Source organism: Parasteatoda tepidariorum, chromosome 9 (assembly GCF_982258835.1).
Source record: "Parasteatoda tepidariorum strain Cologne lab strain chromosome 9, Ptep-v5.0, whole genome shotgun sequence".
Classification (NCBI taxonomy): Eukaryota; Metazoa; Arthropoda; class Arachnida; order Araneae; family Theridiidae; genus Parasteatoda; species Parasteatoda tepidariorum.
Window position 1 is genome coordinate 102370634 of NC_141763.1, and position 21723 is coordinate 102392356.

Below are 21723 nucleotides of genomic sequence, written 5' to 3' on the forward strand. Positions count from 1 at the left end.
CTTTCTTTATACTCGTATAAGTTATTACAGTGGGTGATCGGTTAACGAACATAATCCGTTCCAAGACTATGTTCGCTATCCGAATTGTTCGTTAACTGATCATCGATTTACCATAGACTTCTATGTGAAATCGATTAATTCGTTCTGGAGACCCTAAAAATTAAATTTTAAAAAATGTATAATTTCTTAATAAGTTTTTTAAAAAATTATACATACATATAGTCTTGCATATTAATCAATCCTTATCATTTTATGCTTATGGGGCGGTCCATTGTCGATTGCTTTTCTCACTTTTTCAGGATTTTCCGGAACTAACTAATAGCATTGTCGTTGAAAAAGATCCTCAAACCTACTGACATCAGCTTGGTTTGGATGCCATTCTAAGACCATTGCTCTGACATCCTCCCACTTTTTCAAAATATCTTTAATGGCAGATGTTGGCATTGGTCCTCTTTCATCATTAGTACATCAAGAGTAGGAGACACATTTCGCTGTGTTTCTTGGTGTTCTTCATTCAAAATTTCTTGGAGTTCTTCTGTCGTTAGTTCATCTTCTTTAAACATTTCTCCTTTCAGTGATCTTATTTCGTATGCAAAATGATCACAAATGATTAATATAAATTTTTTTCAGGCCGAGAAGTGTTCGTTAGAATTCGTTTTGTTCATTAACCGAATATGTTTTCGTTGTCCGAACACAAAAAATCTTTCTTGAAATTGTTCGTTATCCGAATATGTGTTCGTTATCCGAACACAAAAATCTTTCGTGAAAGTTTTCGTTAACCGATTTGTTCGTTAACCGATCAGTTCGTTAACCGATCACCCACTGTATTTGATTAAAAACTTCGTTCACTTCTCAAAAAGTTATTGAATAAATTTTTGTGAGTTAAATTGAGATAATGAGAAATCGAACACGGGTGAATCATAGGAGTGATCTCTCAAGGGATGGAAAACAGCGGAAGTGAAAAGAAAGCTGAGTTCTGAAGAAAATTTCACCCCCCAGTGATGGCCATTCTTTCTGAAAACAGACCCTTTTGCTCCTTTTCAAGGTCAGTTACGTGGTGTCACCAAACGATCCTTTACTGGCGAATCACAAGATTCAGGCCTTTTGCCAATAAAAAAGAAAGAAAGAATGTCCATTTGTAGCAGTGACAGTCTGATGATTGCATTTGTCTTCTTATGTTCTGGGAAGTGTTTCGAAGTGACATTACGTGGTAAGACACTCTATAGATTATTTTCAATGTAAGGAAATTTTAAATGCTAATTTTTCCGTTAGACTTTGTTGTGTCTTTATTTTAAATTATCATTCTTTCGTTTGTTAGTGAAATGAAAAAATATTTGAATCACGACATTCTTGTGACATGTGTAAACTATCTTAGGCAATAATTTATTTATACAATCCAACCCCGCTCTAATGAACAATGTCAACATTTAGTGAACCATTATTTAACTTTTTATACGCATACTGTGGATCTGGACCTGATTATGAAAGGGTTCTCAAAACTTTTAGGAACCTTTAAACTTAATGAAAGCTTAACTTAACATTTAATTCGTGTCATTTTCTAAATATTTATTAGATATTTTCGAGCATTACGTTTCACGATCCTTCTTTAGAATTATCATAAATATATTTTGAGTGTAAAATACGGTTAAAAGAAGAAAAAATTGACATGTCGTTAAAATAATGTCGAGTTTTGAAAAACGGAAAATTCCAATTTATTTCTTTTGATTTTTAAAATTTGTATGTTTGACAATTCGTACTTCAACCTAACATTTGTAACTCCCTGCATGGTATTTTTGCTGATATATATAGACACTTGATTGTACTTTATTCTCCCCTTGTACAAAATAGTGACGCTAAATCTGGATGGAGATTATTTTAATCATTATTTACGGTTCCGATTAAAAATTTTGTTATAAGTAGAACTTTGCTGTAAGGCAACTGTCATAATGAAACTAGTGATAAATAATAATGTATAAAGCAAATTTTGTGTTATTGCAATTAATATGTTCTGCAAAATAACTATTATTAAAATTCCTCTCTCACACCCACCACAGAGTTTATGTAAGGTATCCTCAGTGATAGACGGATCATGGTTTAGAATCCTCTTGCCGTCAGGCTAACCATGGGAGGTTTTCGTGTTCCTCCTCTCCATGTAACGCAAATGCTGAGTAGTTCCATCGAAAAGTCTTCCACGAAGACTAGTTTTGACCCCATTGCTTGATCCAGGATCTTCCTTTTCTCCTCTATTGGGTTCAAAATTACGAGACTACGGAGTTGAACAGTGGTATTCGTAAAAATAAAATTGAGTCAACTGTTCAACGACGCGGTTATAAAATCACAATGTTTTATAAGCTAAAAAATGTTTTCATAGACATTGGATGTATTGAACCACTGCTCAAAGTGGACTTGTTCACTAAACCGGGGTCCCACTTTACTCCAATTAAAAATTTATGTAATGGTGTGGCTAAAGTCATATAAGAATGAGTACCCGATAGGTTTAAATTTATCGATAAGCGTAGGGGAGAGTGGGGTCAATTGTAACAGGGTACGATTGTAACAGAGCAAAATTTCGAGTGTCGGGTTCTAGATTTGGTTCCTAGGTGGCGCACAAGGTGTATTTAATAAATCTACATGTACACCCCTGATGGCAACCATTTGTATGTACTTTTGAAAGAGTTACGTCACAAAAGATATTTTCACGCCACGCAAGTACTTTTTTTGGTATTAGAATATTATATTGTAACTAAGTAATTTTGTTTAAACAAATAAAAATTAGTAACCGTATATGTAAGTGGACACCTTAATTAACATTTCAATAAAAAAAAGATTAGTTTTGCTAATTAACTAGCATTTTTTTTTAACAAATGAAGGTGAAATGGCGTCTTGGGGACAATTGTAACAATAAGTAAAGGGACGATTGTAACAGCTGAAAATAAATACTCTTATGTTTACAAACCTTTACTTAACTCTATAAGAACCACCAATAGTTTCCTATATCATTTATATTATGTTGCATATGCATTATTTTATTTGTCTCCTTTCACAGCATAAATTTAAATTTTTAACCCCTTAAAGTTAAAAGTTTAACCCTTTAGGTCTCTGCTCATTATTATTTTTACTCCTAAAATATCACTACTATTTTGATCAATAAAAAAATATATCACAACTATGATAATATGTATAATTAACTATGTTTTAGTTGAATTTATGAACTGTTACAATTGACCCCGAAAGTGGGGACAATTGTAACAAGTGCACGACTGTCAAAAATTGTTAATAACTAATATAATAACATTTAAAATAAGGTATTTATTTTTTTTCTAGTAGAGGATAGTCTACTTTACTCGTCTGTCAATTAATACTAATAATATATTGGATTTTTTGTTAGTTAAAAATCGTTAAGTAAAAAATGTTACAATTGACCCCACTCTCCCCTACTGGTGGTATTATTTGGATGTATTTTTCACAGATAAGGAAGACTAAGCTGAAGAATAACCTAAGGACCCTCCATTACAAATTAGTGGAAATTGAACATACATTCAATTATACTGCAACTTTTTAATTCCTGGTAAGTGTTTTTTACAGAAATACTGAGATTTAAAAAAAAGAAAAACTGTACTTTAAAATAAGCTTTTAAATCTAAATTTTTGTTTCTTTAAAAAAACAGTTGACCGAATTTTTATTTTTATTTCAGTGAACATTAAAATACGTTACTTGTAAAATGCTATTTTTTTAAGTTTGCACTCCAACACTTCTTAGTTTTTCTTCCTTCTTTTGCGTTACTTTTTTAGTTGAATATTCAAATTATGAGGATATTTCCGTACAGCTATCTGCCGCAACCTAGGCACCAAATGGATATTTAAATGTAATTATGATTTTAAAAAAATACTAATAAGTCCGAGTTTATCCGTATATATACATACCCTTCAAGAAGTTGGTCCCTTTCTCTGATTTTTTTTTTCCTTCTTCTTAAGTTTCTTGCAGGCTTTTTTTATTAATTTCCAAATACGATTCACTACAAAATTAAAAAAACTAAATGTTCAATTTTTTTTCGCGAATGCTTAGTATAAAAAACTACTTTAATTACTTATATTTAGCGCAGTTTTAAACAAATTTTTCTTAAATTTTAAAGCAATAATTTTGTAATTAATTTTAAATTGCTCCAAAAGTTTTGTTTAATTCTATTAAATATTTTTAAACTTTATTACTTACGTATTCAGCAAAAAACGAAAGAAAAAATGTCCAGTCATCGATAAATAAAAATAAGGTTTAAGCTAGGCTTACGAAATTTTATGAGGTTATCGCATATAATAGCCAATATAATTGTTACAAGTTACAAATTAATTGCAACATTTTTTGGCATATTTTGCTCAAAAATACTATTTTCCGTTTGTAATTCATTGTCGGTCGCTCAAACCTCTTAAAGCTTTAAACTTCATTAAAAAATATGAGAAATCGTATAATCTAAACACTTCTGAATTTATAAAATGATCCTCTAAGTATTTTTTGAAAAACATCAAAAAATGTGTTAGTATAGAAGTATTTTCATTATCTTGTCCATCTCCTGTATTAGGATCCAAACTTCGAACCACCCTCCTGACAAAACTATGGGGACCCTATTTTCCAAGTTACCGATACCCTCTTATATTTTGTAAGTCAGAAATTCGAACCCGTCAAAAAAGCGTGTAGAAGACGTAAAAATACGTGTTATGTCTGATTCTGCAACTTAAAATATCATCCGTCCCTCCAACCACTAAATTAAATCCTGAAACTTTACGTTCTGGGACTCAACTTTATGTTCTGCCTAAGACATTAGTTAGTCGAGTGTTATTCAAAGTAGCATGTTTCTTTTTTCTGTTTTTTCGAATTGTACTAACACTTAGTTTTATATAATTTTCTTGAATTTAAAAAAGAAAATAGGTGCTTACTGACCCTTTTCTTCATAATTAGATGACCACTAACGGTTAAATAGATTTGTAACTTCTTTTGGAACCCATCTAAGAAATATATAATTCCTCAATATTCCACACACCAGTTCGGGTCGCATTGATCTTTTTCAATTTCATCAACATACGATAAATAAGAAGGGAAAAAAAAGAAAGAAAAAAAAAACGCTGCTTTAGAATTATCAATAGTGAAACAAACATTTAAGAAAAAAAATTTAATTTTGAAATTATTAAAAAAAGAAAGAAAAAAAAGGTATTATCATCGGTGCCTCACTCACTCCTCTTTTTTTGCCATTTGTATTAAAATAAAAGTCTAAAATTTTGAACATGTATTCTTTATGCGATAAATAGAAAAAAAAAAAATTTCCAATGGCAGGCACTGAATTTGAATTTTTTTTTGCCTATACTATGCCAGAATTGTTGCTCATTTGGCGTTACCCAGTGGGCACCTGTGAACCAAAGCCACGGAGGCGAGCAACATTGCCCACGCCACACTGCCACAAACCCGTTTATAGGGTGGGCCACATTCACACATCATGCACACACACAACAGAGGACAGCTCAAAGAGTGAGAGAAACATCCATGCCCAGAGCGGGATTCGAACCCGCAGCCTACGACTTCTCAGTCAGGCACGCTAACCGCTTGGCCACCAGGCCGGCAAATAGAAAAAAATAAAAAAGTTACGTTTCGATGTATTGTAATGATCGGGGCATTAGTGCTAAATAACTCGTTTTTTTCCCCATAAGAAAAGGGTCCATATGCTTTTTATGTGATAAATATAAACGCTAAAAAAGATTTATTTCATTTCTATGTAACTATTTGAGTAATTAGACAGTAATTATCTTAATGACAGTAATTATAAATTACACGTTTTACTAAGATAGAAGTCTGAAATTTGCATTATATGTTTAAAATATGATTAACTAAAAAACTAAATAAATTTCAATTCGATATTTTGAAATGAATGGTTTAATTAAGGAGTATTTAGCCTAATGCACATTTATGCTAATGAACATGTTTTTTTAAATGAATTCCTTTCATAACGACATGAGTTACTCTCCACCTCTTTATGTGGTAATGCATTTTACCATGATTTGCCCCCCTCGATTACTGATTTTTCTTGTTCTGTTTTACTTCTTTTTTCTCTCTCGGCTACTGTTGTTTTTCTAGCTCTGTTTCTCACCTTTATTTTTCCATTTTTCGTTGGCAACTTTACGATTTTTTATTTCAAATCACTTTTGCTTATTTCGCTTCTTACAAGCATTGAAAATGGGCGCCTATTTTTGAAGTGCTTGAAACATGTCATTGTTATTTCCTATTTGTATATATTTGAAGTGAATGAAGTTTATAATCAATAACATGTTTTTATCAAAATTGAAGTCTGAAATTAGGATCATTATGTTTTTCTATATGATAAATAGAGAAACAAAAAACAAAAAAAAGATTCATTTCAATATCTTGCAATTATCATGGTAATTAGGGGTAATTAGCCTAATTAACAGCAATACTAAATGAATGTTTTTGTCAAGATAGAAATATCAAATTCGAATCACGTGTTCTTTACGAAATTCATAGCAAAACAAAAAAAAATTATTTTGTTATTTTGTAATTATTAATATATGTCATAATGAGTGAAGTAATTGGTTGTAAATAGCCTAACGTTTTTACCATGTCTGATTAGGACCCTGTGTCCTTTACGAAATAGAAAAATTAGAAAAGTTTTGTTTCAATATTTTGAAAATATGGTGATTAGGGATAATTATAACCTATTAATTAACAGTTAAGCTGAATAGCACGTTTTAAGATAGAAGTCTCAAATTTGAACCTTTATTCCTGATGGGATGCTAGAGAGAAAATCTTAGAATACGCTTGTTTTCGCGTTAGCCTTGGGATGTTTTGGTGTCAACGCAAATGCGGGTTAATTCCCTTAAAAAAGTCCTGCACGAAGGCAAGTTTTCCCTAATACAGGAGTTTCCTTGTTTTCGGTATTAAGTTTAAGATGTCAAACCTACAGAGTTTTTAATCAGTGATGGCTCAGGGAATAGAGCATTCGCGAGGTAAACCGGGTTCGAATCCACTCGGACCCGGGTTCGTATTCGTTGATAGGAATTCCACATCCAGCTTGCGCCGACCACAGTGCTGACTAAAAATATCCTCAGTGGTAGACGGATCATGGGTTAGAGTCCTTTTGCCGTCAGGCTAACCGTGGGAGGTTTTCCTCTCCCTATAACGCAAATGCGGGTTAGTTCCATCAAAAGGTCCTGCAAGAAGGCAAATTTCTTCCAATACTTGATCCACAAGTTCCCTTGTCTTCTGGATTGGGTTCAAAATGACAAGGCTACGGAGTTGAATATTAGTAGACGTAAACGTAAAAAATTGGGTCGGCTGTTGAACGACTGTTATTAAAACCTACAGAGTTGAGCATTGATGGTCGTAAAGTCAAAAATTCAATTTAAATTTAAAGCTTAGTCAACAAAAAAGCTTACTTTAGAAAAGTGAGGTCTTGTCTGCGTATCCCAAAAAAATGTGCTGGATTCATGTGAATAAAATAAATCACTGAAAAACAGCTTAACGAGTATAGTTTTATCGAAAATATGAGAAGCAATCACATGTCCAAAAAGAAGTTAGTGAGAGGACAGGAAATGAAATGTAGTATATAGTAATACAATTCCAAATGCAGGCGCGTCAGCAAATCTCCTTGAACAATAGTATTCAGAAATAATTTATTAATTAGTAGTAATCTCACAGGGATAAATCTTTTGATGAATTAAATATATTAACAAAACTGATGAAACATGTAATACAATTTTTACAAAAATAACTAGTTGAAAAAGTATCATTTGTATTTTATGATATCACAATAATAAGTGTAATGATTGATTTGAAATTTAGAACTGATGAAGAGTTCTTATTAAATAGAATGAAGTGTGAAAGCTTCTTTTTAGTGAACTTTGAATTAATCATTATATATTAATTATTTTTTATATGATTACGCTTGAATAATTATTTACAAAAATATCAAACGGCGATATTTTACAGTAATATAGCCAAGTAAGGGATCAAAACATGGGCGAACTTTATTTATGTTGCGATATTAATTTTCTTCAATTTGTTTTAGGCTCACAAGCAGTTATAATTTATAAATTATGAATGGTTAAATGACTCGTAAATTTAAGCACAGTAATCGAACTTCCTACAATATTAAGCCTGTTCACCTCGTAAGCATAACATAAGCGGAGTGATACACCGGAAGTTTTCTAAATTTCTTTCGGTTTCAGGAAGCTTGTTATAGTTTACATTCAGTCAACCATCCATAGAAGGGAGACGAGACATTTAGGAAGTAAACTTCAGTTCGGTTGACTTTCATCTGCAGTGAACTCTCTTTAATTCGAACGTCAATGTTAATTCCTCTAAAAGTTCCTATCGGTGTTCAAATTTGTTCTTTTCTAAAATGTTGTCCGCAATTTTATTTAGTTCGAGATCTGTTTAAATAAAAATCAAAAAAATTTATTACTTTCTAAACTTATTAAAATTTTCTTCATTCTGCAAACTATTAAATTTATAATCGAACATTATAGTAGCATGTATGAGAGTAAGCTCATTTAAGCAAATGGTTAACATAGAATTTTTCACGCATTTCCAAATAGAAATGTTATATATGAAGAGTTATGGGCAATGTAGCAAAAAAACCACACTTTTTTCGAAAGTTTTACATAAAACTGTTCCTTATTATTGTTTACAGATATTTTATGTTCTTTTAGTTTCCATAAGAAGGCAGCACCTCTTATGGCCGTCATGACAACGGTGCTTTCAACCAATAATGCTCTCACTGTTTGAAAATATAGTTTATCATTATATTGCGCCCCAAACCTTTCATATATACCCAATATTTTTATGAATTTCAGATTTATTTTAATATTATACAACTTGTGGACTATTTTTAATATAAATTAATTTTAAAGCAAGTTTATATTTCATCAAATATCTTAGAATTATATGCTATTCAGTGTTATAATATTTATTAACCGCTGTATATTTTTGTTCATTTGAATTTTGGATAATTTAATATTTTTCAAAATTTTATTTTCCCTTTTGAATTTAAAGCACTAAGAATACATTGTTTTAACAAAGGAGTAGTAGATAATCTATTTGTATATTTCTCTCATGTGGCACCATAAACTCGGGTATTTCTCTATCTATTGGCAGCAGTATAGTTATTCAATTTGTTAGGTTGTCTTAAATAATAATTTTAGTATAAGCTTGTAAAAACGCACCGTCCAATATTATTATACTTGTTGTGTTTTCAATATAACACGTTTTTTCAATCAAACTTTCAACAAAACAAACAAATTTGGAAGACTCCATAAGCATGCAATTAGGCTTTTTAATGACACATAATTTGGGTTCTACGACCCGAATTGAATCGGACGTTGCGTATATTTTATAAAATAGTTAATGAAATGTGCTTTTTTCCGCACATATCCGATTATTTTTTCATCCGATATTTATCCTGTGATTCTTTCCAGGCATTTTTCCGGTGCTATTTCCTGTGATTCGAAGTCACCAAATGAGAAAATTGTGAAATTTGTATCGCTTTTATTATCATGAATTGGAGGACATTATAATCAGGATTCGCAAAGGTTGATATAAGGTGGGCAAAGGTTGGAAAAAGAGAAAAAAACATCTTTATATCTACCAAGTGGTTTTTTTTTCTTCACATTCTATTATTTCCAATCAATTTTCTTTGCAATTGTAAAACTAAATTCTTTTTTGAAATTATAAACTTATTGTTTTATAAGTTTATCTTGGTAATTTTTTATACAAAATTATATGAAGTAAAACATATGTCAGTAATCAGATTTTTGCATGAAAAAATAAGGTACATGATTTAAAAACCATTGCTGAATTATATTATATTACCTATCTATAAAACAATATAAATACAAATGTGAGAATTAAAATACAAGCAAAATGAAATCTAAAGAAACTCATGTTAGCAAAAACAACCCTTCATCTGTGGATGGGAACGCGCAGCTTTGCCAACATGCTGAAGCCCTTCTGCGAGATTTTGCTCAAAGGTCGGTCTTATCAATCTCATCTGGATGACCAGAACATGGTGCTTCTTTGAGATCATGCCAAAAACATTTTTATGATAGGCTAAATGACAAAAAAAAAAAAAGTTAATCCCTAACCCGATATATATGATGCCATTCTAAGATAATTTACTACTTTCGTGTATTGATGTACCAAATAACTTCTAAAACTTATTTTTCTTTCACAGGATTCAATACGGAAAAGCTTCATTTCACTTTAGTGCATCCTAGAATTCATATTCTGCAATTCGAATTTCTATATTGGCGAGAGAATGACAAAATCCAAGAAAAAATAAGCAAAAAGTTATCCAAGCAAAAACATCGAATCTTCAACATATATTTCACAATTCGAAAAAAAAAATTTGTCTGATATTATAAAGAATAGAACACAATGCAGTGCCCAGAAGAACAGCCTTCAGATTTATCTGTTTATTCTTTTGATTCTGAAAACATTAAAAATTCCCCTAATTCTTACCTTTTGAAATCAGCATTTGTAAATTTACCAGAAAATACTGAATCAACAATGAACTATTTCAGTAAAGATGCATCTACAGAAAATATGTGTAGTTTTAGAATTTCTGAGACACCTTTGTCCAAGAATATTCTTAGAGCAGAATATATAAATAGAGAACATCCATTTTCGGTTTCATATTATTCAACTAGAAGCGAAGCTAAAACATGTGCCAAAAACTCTAATGTGGAACAGAATCGTCGCATAAAAGATAGTGAACCTAATTCATTATATACATCTCAAGAATGCAATAAATATAATCAAAATGTTTCAGAAAACTTAAATAGAATGCAATTTCTTGAATTTTTAGCCTTCAAAAAAGTTAGAATCCATCCTCTTTTCATGTTTCCTAAAGAGAAAATGGTAGAAAACTGGGAGCAGTATCAACTAGTAGAGAAAGTATGTGGTTCAATTTACAATAAACTTAATACAGCGACATCATACAGTGATAAAACAATTGATCGACCTGCTAAGCCTAATTCTAAAGGATTACAAGATGCCTCAACTGCTAATAATATTTGCATTTCGAACAAAATGCTATCTCGTTTTTTAGTACTTTATAGCAGAAACGCAGAAGTTTACGAATGTTTGATCTGTTCATCATTTACGTCCTATTCTGTGGAAGAAATGCTGTCACATATTACAAAGAATCGAACCTCTGAAAGTGATAAAGAATGGATGATTGTAGATGATAACTCTATGCTCTGTTCTTTATGTCTTTATAAGACAGGTGGAATTCGCCGTTTTAACATCCACTTGAACGGAAAGATGCATTTACAGTTACATAGTCATTATAATCACTTTAAAGAAGGGGATATTCAAAACGGAGGACACATTGAAAATGCTCGCACTAAACATTTTTATTGGGTCCAGTGTAACCCATGCGGATTTGTGTCAACGTCTTTGCATGGGTTTAAAATTCATGCCAAATCTAATCGCCATATTTGTCACACTCAATATTATTTGAATCTACTACAAAATAAGACCTTTGAAGCAGTTAAATCTTGTCTCAGTCAATACGATGACCTTAATGCCACCCAGTTAAAATTATTACAAAAATCATTTACGCTGCAAGAACTGAAAACTCGCTCTAATTCAATAAAACTATGTGATGAAAAAGCTAACTTTTCCATCGGAGATAAATTGACGATAGCTGCAGATAAATCAACCGGTAAGTTTAGATTCTGTTATGAAATTTTATTAACTGTTGGCAGGGCCCGATTAACCTCTGAAAATAGGGGAAGCATAATAGGATTTTGGGGCCCCCCTAACTTGAGCAAAAGAAACTTTTGATATTTTTCACCCATAAACAATACATTTTAAAGAGGGAAGAACCATGTGAAAACTATTAGAACCTTAGAAAGGAATACAGAGATCCTATGCAATCATGTTGGACCCTTCTTTACGTGCTTTATAAAGCACGTAAAGTAGGGTCCAACATGCATAGTAGCCAACTATATATAGTAACAAAAACATGAGGGAGTAGCTAGCACATATGTTGACAAAATTTAAATATTTCACTAAATTAAATTATAAAGTTACTTGTTGTTATACGAAAGGTTCTTTGCAAAAAGAGTCTCTTTTTTTATGCCAATTTTTTTACTAGCGGCAAAACAACACAAAGCATCCCATTTTTTTTCTTTTCGAGAGTTTTTGTTGGAGTCATTTTTTTTTCTTATTTCTTTTATTATTAATATTTTTTTTGGCTACAAAAAATAAGAAATTGGGCCCTTAATTTCAGACATTTGGGGGCCCCCCTAGAATTTAAAAGGGGAAGCACTTGCTTCCTGTGCCTTTTCGGTAATCAGGCCCTGACTGTTGGTCTACTGCACAGCTCACTAATTTCATGAGGAAATCCGGCCGCTAGACCTGATTTCGAATCGTACTGCATCTTAGTTTTGCTGTTTTGTTTTCCACTTCTGATTTTTTTTAATATTTATAATATTATAATAATTATATTTATTTTACTATGAAGTAAATTATAAAATTTTGTAATTATGTAAATAATTTAAAATGGGGGTACAACTCTTTCTAATGAACCTATCCTTCAGCATATTAAGTTCGGAATACAAACTGTATTTTCCAGTTTTTGAAAATTTCGGCGTTGGGAACGGTATCACATAACACAAACTTATTTAACTAGGAAAATTTCACTTTTATTTAATGTGGTTTTATGATTAGATTTATCTTCACTTGAAATTACAGCATATTGTTTAAAATACTTAATCAATTATTAGATTTAATAAAAAAAAAAGTTATGTTATGTTCGGGGTTGCTACGCTACCTTAAGAAGAAACTGTAAAAGTGAGAAAATTAAAAAAATTAACTTAAAATTTAGGGAATTTTTATTTTTTCTATCATTTACTTATTACATTTAAAATTTGGAAATCCGGAAGTCTGTTATAAAGCTAAGAAAGCGGTAACGCTAGAAATGTGTCCTATTGTTTTCTTTCCCCTTAAAAAGTGTACAAATCATGTTAAACACAAGAAAATAATGATGGACGAAGTTATCATTCATGTTCATGAATGAATGGGCATCACAGGTTGATGTAACAGGCGCTGGTGGATGAGATTTACCTGGCCACTCCAGTCTCTGAATATTTATGACTTCATTGCTTTCCTTGTATCAGGGACTAATAGAGGGGTATAATGTATATATTATATAATCCAGTCGTGATGTGTGGAGCATGTTGCCATTCAAAAAATTGAAATGGGAACCAAAAGTGTCTTTGTGCAATCTTAGTTGTGTTCTGAAGAGTCATTCTCACTGCAAGTTTAAAAATCAATATATATGCAAGTCAAAAATCAATATATATATATATATATATATATATATATATATATAAGCTTAAAAAAACTTGATTTTTTAAAGTCGCAGGCTGGGAGAATGATCACAAAGTTCTGTCCCGTACTTTAGAAAAGTCAAGGTACCTCCCTGAAAGATGTATGGGTTTGTGCGACCGGCAATCCTACATTATATCACCCAGACCATTACACTTAATCATAAGTAGTGGTCTACGTCAATTATATAGTAGGAATAGTACTATGTTCCTGGTTCTTCAAACAACCTCTACAAGAAAAAGGACGAAAATTATTATAGTTATTCGGAATTCTAGTTCTAGCAAAAATCTCGCCTCTTAATCTCTTTTTTAAAAAAAATGTTTTTTAAGACAAAGGGAGAGTAGAATGATAGAGATAATTAACAGAAGTGAGAGATGCCTCCCCCCTTCCCTTGATTTTTAAGAAAAACAGGATAGGCCCATGTTCGGTGATAGCGGATTGCACTAATGGTTTTTTAAAATCTGGTGAACTGCGCTGCTAACATAGTATCCCCCTTTGAGAAGAGTTAGTGTTCTACACTCTAAGCAACCCTTGTGACCATTCCTCATGCAGTAAAACATTTTCTGATAAAATCGTGGTCTTGCCAATAATAATCGCCAGAAGCAAGTGTGTAGTGGGGGTTAGTGCTCTTCCATTTTTCAGTCAATTATGCAATTTTTATTGAATGCTAATTTTTTATGTGTTGTGAATTTTTTTCTTTTTACTTCTTCAATTTTAAAATTCAAACTGTAATTCAACGAAGAAAAAAAATTCGTTTATTTTAAGGTGACAAGCGGCTTTCGAAGTTTTGAAAATCCGCCTAAATTGTAATTGCAACAATACTCGATTTTTTCGAGAATATTGGTTCAAAAGTTTTAAAAAAAGGAAGGAAAAAAAACATTTGATGCCCTCTTGTCACCTTAAGTTGGTTAAAATATATAAGCTCAGGGTAAATACTAAATTTTAATGACATTGCAAAAACCTTACTTTAAAGTGGTTAATCTTTTGTGAGTTTTAAACCCATTTTAACCAATCTATATTAATCAAAATTCAGCATATTATTTTTAAAAAAATATGGCCAGAAATAATTTTAATCACAAAATCGTATGTATTTGATTTAAATCGGATTTTTTTGATTTAAATCAGATTTTTTGGATTTTTTTTAAATTTACCATCTGAAACACCTTATACAAGATTTTAATAAGACATAATATTGATTAAAAATAATGTAACTAAAATAGCTATTATTTCTCACTGAAATAGAGGAATTTAAATATTATTATATTATCACATGCTAATCATTGAGTTAAGAAAAATCTTGGTTGTATTTTTCGAGCTCAACTTGCTGATGATTGTTAAAAATTTAAAGGAGAATTCGTCAACTAGATATCTAATGAAGAGTAAATTAGTTCAATTAAGAAAACCTAACTGGAAGAAAAAAAATTATGTCACACTGGAAGTCTTGATACACGCTAACTTCATATTTTATGCGATATAAAATCACTGCTCTTTAATTAGCAAAAAACTAAATGGTTATAGTTGAAGTAGGTTTTTAGCCAGAAAATCATTTTAAATGTATTTAATGGAAAATTACAATTTAAAAGTTTTATATCACTCTTATTCCCATTTACTCTTTTTTGAAACGTAATAATTTACGTGCCTTTCATTATTTCTTAGTGAAAAATCCCCATTATCAATAAAATCAGATTTAAAAAAATCCCCCCCCCCTAAGGAATTTATTAATTTTATTGAAGAAAAATATTTTATGTTTAAATTATATATTTTTTTAAAATTTGTTTAAATTATTGATTTATTTTTTAAGAAATCACTATTGATTTAAATCAAAAAAATTTTTTAGTGAAATCATGAAAGGGTTAATATGTATTGTAATTTCAATGCATATGCCTTTTATTATTTCGTAGTAAAAAATTAGCTGCCTTAAAAAACATTCATTATCAATGAAATCAGACTTTTCAAAAAATCACACCTTTGAGAATGTATTTGCTAATATCATTATATGAATTATGAAATTAATATATTTTTTTACTAATTATGTTCATATTAAATGTTAGTAAAATTATGTTTGTTTAAGTTAATGTATTTTTTTCTAAGAAAAATCACAGCTGGTTTAAATCAGTAATTTTTAAAAAATAATCAAATGATTTAAGGCACGGTTAGATTTGAAATGCATTATTTTCTAGTAGTACATCTGATCCTGACTGCAATATCTCAGATTTAATCCCGGCATAACTTGGCATGTTATGTTTCGAAATATTTCTCGGCCAGGTAGAAACTTATCGCAAATATGGTGCATGATTTTTATAAATTGCACCCCTCGCATGTCAATGAGAAGAGAGACCTACTTAAAAGCGCAACAAACCAGAAGCGCAATCCGCATACCGTGAGGAGTGGGGGGGGTTATAATTGAGGCAATTACAGAGAGCACTCCACCACTGCTCCTCATATCTCTACGCATCATGTGAACAAAATGGAAGGAAATCTAGCTTAATAATTTATTTCTGAATGAGCAGCTTTTGAAATAAATTGAAAAGCTTCTCTCAAAACCTATATAATACAAATACAAATCGTAATACAAATACAAATATAATACAAAATACAAATCATACACAAACGTTTCGGGGGGAGAAACTGAATCTCTATGCTTCCACCTGGCTATGGACCTGGTTCTTAGTTTAATCTACCTAACTATGTCTCTTTTATTCTATTTATTTATAAAATAAGTAATTATAAAAAGTTTAAGAACCACAAAACAAAATTATTTCTACTTTTTGTCATTTTCTGATAGGTGAGTAAGGCAGGAAAATGACATAAAAACCTACTTGTTTCTTCAAAATCCTTATAAATGTCTTTTTCTTTTTTTTAAGCTGTCTTCTGTGTTCCCACTGAAAGACAGGTTTTAGCAAACTTCTTACCAATGACGCTTGTAATTAAAAATAATAAAAAGCATCGCCATCTTTGTGCCTTTGTATAGGTTGAAGAGAAATGAAAATAAGTGGCCTTAAAAAATTATGTGTTTTCTTTGTAACATACAAATTATTGACGGATTTTTATTTATTTTTTTTTTTTTATTTTTTTTTTTTTTTTACAAAATAGTTTTAATACTCATTCCTTGTACACATAGTCTAAATTTTTTTCATTATTTTTGATGTAAAAAGTGCGACAGAGAAAAATGTATAACGAGTTTTAAAACTTGTAACTATTGGGAATATTGTTTGTGACATGCCAGGAAAATGACAGAAATTTAAAAGTTGAATTGCATTTTTAAAAGTATTTTATTTTCGAACCAGAGTTAGCTAATAATAATAAAGCTATTAATAATGGCATTAATGAAAGCTTAAAAAATTAATCATGTAATTGTGTTTTCACTAGAGCGCGAGAACGCGAGAATCTCGCATATTTTTTTCTTTTCTCGCATTAAAGAATTATTACCGCGAGAAATTCGCGCATTCTATAAATCAATTTGAAAATTCGCGAATTTCTCGCATTTTGGAAAAAGCTTCGAATTACGCCATTTAGAATAAAATCCGTTTCACTTTTCTTCCTGGATCTTTCATTATATTTCCAACATCTGCCCCGTTCCATCTTCCCTATTTACCAGTATTGTTCAGAAATTTTTCGAACAACAGAACACAACCACGGGACCCCTTTCAGAACACATTTCTCTGCAACCACGTGTTTATACCGTAAGGTTTCTTCATGTAAGATATTCAAATTTTTTATGTGCTTATGTAAGATGGACAAATACCTTGTAAAGGCAAAATCTTCTATGATGATGCACCAAAAATATTCAATGCTTTAAAAAATAGAAGACGTTAAAAATTTATTATAATTAAAGAAATGATTTTTTTCTCGAGAGCTTTTGTTTTTTTAGTTTTTAGAAATCTCACTTAATTTTTTGAAATCTCACCCTGTTTTTGAGAAAGGGTGAGAAATTCTCACCCATTTTTTTTCTCTGATGAAAACACTAGTATTAGATTAACCCTTTGACACAGATGGAACACCGGTGTACCTTTTATATATTTTTTATTCTAACGCTCAAATTACAAGCAAATTTATTTTGGTAATTTTTAATTGTAACAAACCATTACTAAAAAAATATGTTAGATTATCGGAATTTATTTGTGTTAAAATATAAAATCCAAAAGAGTGGTAAATGAGTTGGAGTTTTTTTTCCATTCACATTCAAAAATGTATCAATAACTAATTTTGTAAATTAAATGAATTTCAATGATGAATAACTGTTTTTCTTACCTAAATAACTGCAAATGTACGAAATTGAAAAATTATTGTTTGGGCGATTACCTTTAATCCAGAAAAAGCCACCTGTGTTTCATACTGTATTCCATAACCATAAATTATTAAACGCTAAGCAAATATTTCCCACTAATTATTATTATAATTAGCATTTTAATACTTAATGGTTATGAATAACAACATATAACATTTTGACTTAAATTAATACAAAATAATGAGAGAAAAAAGTTTTAAAAATATGTTTAATAAAAATTCTGTGTCAAAGGGTTAATGTTACATTGATCATTAAGTTACCCGTAAAACTATTCTTAATTCTCTGAGAAATATCTTATAAGTACTAGTTGGAAATTAGTCTTCAATATTAAAATAGAAAAGGAAAAAATAGTCGAAAAATCAATAACAACAAAAATACTTTCGATTATTCCTTTAAAAATCTTCAATAATTTTTTTTAATAATATTTTTCTTTTTTAGATGCAAGCTGCAATAACTCAAACACAACTGAAAACAACAATTCTGATAACTACGTAAGTAATTCTGAGACTGCATTGTTGGATCAAATTATGATTGGTCGCAAAACTCAAGAAAATCAAGTGCTATTTACCTGTCCATTTTGCAATTTCAATCGCACATCAAAACTGGTGGTGAGGGCACACGTTCTGGAACATTCTAAATTGCTTTCAGAGTTAGATTGCCCTCTCTGCTTTTTGGGCTTTAATGAAAAATACTCTTTAGAACGTCACGTGACGCAATTCCATCGGAAAAATACCTCGGAGTTCACGGCGGCTAATTCAAGCGAGAACAGCACCATTTCCATTGATACGACGAGCACAGATAAATCGAACGATAGTCAGGAAATGTCAGAAGTTCCATTGGAGTTTATCTTCCATAATGTGTCGAAATTGAAAAATTTCATTAAGCAGCTATCGTTTGAAAAAACGATATACGGAGTTGAAGAATCGTCAAACGGTGCGAATCCTAACACCCAACTCAACTCTCCAATGCAAAGTGTATCAAGCTTTCCTAATAAACTATTGAAAGGTGATAGCTATTCTGACAATATGAATCCAAATAGAAAGAAACAAAGAAAAAGTTATCGTAACATAACCAAAGAGAAGAAAACACGTAATTGGAATTCAAATCATGAAAAAGATGAAGATATTTTCCCTCAATGGAATAACTATCTTCCAATGCTATCTGAATCACCAAATTATACTGTTAATAACTCTGTAGTGCCACATTTTGCGCCAATTTCACCCGTGCCAAATTGTTTGTTTCCTTGTTCAGAATTGTCACTGTACTCCGCAGCAATGAATTCTCAAGCAACTTTTACTCATTGTGGAACAGGAATTGCAAGACAATACTCTTGAAGTTATTTTATTTGTAAAATATAGTAGCAAATGATGCTTCGTAATTGCCGCCCTTAATATCTAAATTAAGAATCTTTGTATTCAAAAATGAAGTCGGTGAAATATACACACTAGGCTTCGCAAATTAATAACTAAGCAAGGAAAAAATCTTTTCAATGTTTCTCGAATCAGTACTGAGGAAATCGGGACTTAGAATATTACAATCATTTTTATTGCTATGTGCTAATAAAAGTTGTCCTGATATCGCTTTTTTTTTTAACTCCTCTGCTTCTTTCTTCAATCACATAGGATTTGATGCTTTTAATCTGCATTTTCCCTGATGATTCATCACGTTTTTACAACGATTTTGTATTTTTCTCGCTCATACATAAATTTTCTATCCGAAAAGTATTATTTTTTAATTTTGACAAAGATTCCAAAATTATATATGAAGGGCATTTATCACGAAACACTATCTATATATAACTGAATGTGAGGCTAGTGTACCATATACACCGAAGAGCCATTACATTATGACCACCCTCCATCTATAACAATTGGCTCGCCCAGGTTTTTTCATGGGGCACATTAGGACCCATAATCCTCATAGAACAATCCCTGAAAAAATTATATGTTGTACAAAATTCTAAGAAATTGTGTCATCATTGTTTTTCTAATTGAAATTAAAAGCAGTCAAAATGACTTCCTTGGGCAATCTAGTGTTAAGTGAGCGTTGCTTACAGTAATCAATTGAAACTTTTTTTAATGCTCTAAAATTCAATTTTTTTTTTAATTTATACCTCTCTAACTTTATTATACCTATCTACAATGAATTTAATATCTATTACTATGATAATAAAAGTATAAGGAACAAAGCATTTTTAATTCGATTTCATTTAAAGTCAATTAGAAATGAAAAATATTGTTCCAATTCAAATTCAGTTATTAGTGTAATACATAATAGTAGACCAGGAAGTTTATATTCTGTAAAATCTAATGGATGGATAATTTTCGTGTTGGCAGCTATGCATATATAGTTAAAAGAAGAATACATATTTAAACATGAGTTGGGCTGTTTTGTATCGTATTGGCCGATTTTATGTAATCAGCATGCAAGTTAACATTTACTGGCTAACTTATTATAGCTTATTCCAGTCCATAGGAATTATGTGCTTTCAAGGTCGTAAAAATCTTCATTCTTCTCATATATAAACTAAAAGAATAAGACTCAAGAATCATATTTAATGTTCCTTAAACTTACAAGAAGTCATAACTATTAGAAGGTTTGTCCAATCAACTTGTTTAAACGAACCTTGTGAAATGTTTATTTTTTTCCCTATTATTACAATATTAGACGAGGACGAGACTTATACGCACACACTAGCCAATAAATTAGAAACTTTAGAATAATATATTTTTGGTTCTCTTTGCATCGATTCTATAGGAGTTATGTCCAAAGAATGCCATGCATCGGCTACGTTGACTGTAAATTAAATGGAAGTGGAAATTGCTGATGGGTTCTTTTCTAACATGTCCGAAACATTTTTTATTAGGTTAAGATCCGGATTTTGAGAAGAATTGATAAAACTCAAATTGATGTTCATTAAACCAATTTTGAACGTTTCTGTCGCGATATACCGTTGCAGTATCGTGCATAACTCTCGGATTGCAGGATGTAACCAGGTGTTGCATGGCTTTCTGTTTAGCCTCAAGAAAAACCAAGCCTCCACTTCCAGTCTGAAAATAATCCACATGGCGCATCAACAAAAAAAAAACGAAAAGTGGCGCCTTAAATAAAATAAGAAACCAGCCACTTTTTCCCCATTGCTTTTTTTTAAAAATCATCTAATAATAAAAAATATACATGAATGTAGAAAGATACCCTTTAAAATAGAATTTTCATTAAAATGTCACCATTCAAAATTTTGATCCTTCAGAAGATGGAGATTCCCGTGGAAGGAGAGTTCATTCATTAACATTTCACATATTTCAAAGTTGTCATGAACCGTGAGTAACCGAAACCAAGATAATGTCGACTTTCACCTGTAAAATGCCAACAATCACGTAGTCGAATGGGTGAATGTCCGAAATATTTGTTATATCCGATTTATTCGTTGATATTATTGTATTTATTCGATATTTTAATATCTGATGAGGAGAGATATCAGTGTTCGGAGTACCGGTTGAATGCACACTGGGCAGTGGCGCTTGAACTTAACAAAACAATGATATAGGCCATACCGGGCAGTGGCACTTCGCTAGACTTATTATATATTTCGAACATTTACCCAAGCGACTATGTGATTGTCAACATTCACCGGCGGAAGTCAACAACCTCCCATTTCTGTCACTCACAGTTACCTTAAATGTATTTTGCTTCAAAAATTGTTTACAATAAGTTCTTTAAAAATTCTACCGGCCACTGGCTACTCACTGTAAATTTAAATTTTCAGGTCTATCTCATGTCCCACAGGAACACCAGATGTTTGTACAGGTCGAACAAAGAAAGAGAAAATGTTTCTAATATATCTGTCAGTTTTGTGGTGTTCAAATACTACCGATGAAGTGTAGAAATAATTTATTCCAGAAATTATCTAGCCAATGTGCAGATGGATCCATGAAAGAGCCTAAAATTTGGCAATCTGTAAACTGCATTGATAAGCATGCTTGTAAAAGTGAAAATAAAATTTTTGCTGGATCATAATGTTATTTATTCCTTTTTCGTTATCT

At 31.0% G+C, this 21723-nt stretch overlaps 1 protein-coding gene across 3 annotated transcripts; it reads left to right on the forward strand.

Moving 5' to 3' along the window:
• Positions 1-970: 970 nt before the first annotated feature.
• Positions 971-21697, forward strand: LOC107436962 (uncharacterized). 3 transcript variants are annotated; one of them, XM_087152520.1, is made up of 4 exons: positions 1097-1210; positions 3470-3568; positions 10229-11722; positions 18119-21697. In XM_087152520.1, the coding sequence occupies exons 3-4, from the start codon at positions 10432-10434 to the stop codon at positions 19012-19014; spliced, it is 2187 nt and encodes a 728-aa protein (XP_087008646.1). In that variant the 5' UTR covers positions 1097-1210; positions 3470-3568; positions 10229-10431; the 3' UTR covers positions 19015-21697. The 3 variants fall into 3 exon arrangements, with proteins under 3 accessions (XP_087008645.1, XP_087008646.1, XP_087008647.1); XM_087152519.1 differs by lacking the exon at positions 3470-3568 and having other exon boundaries at positions 971-1210; XM_087152521.1 differs by lacking the exon at positions 3470-3568 and having other exon boundaries at positions 1131-1238.
• The last annotated feature ends 26 nt before the right edge of the window (positions 21698-21723 follow it).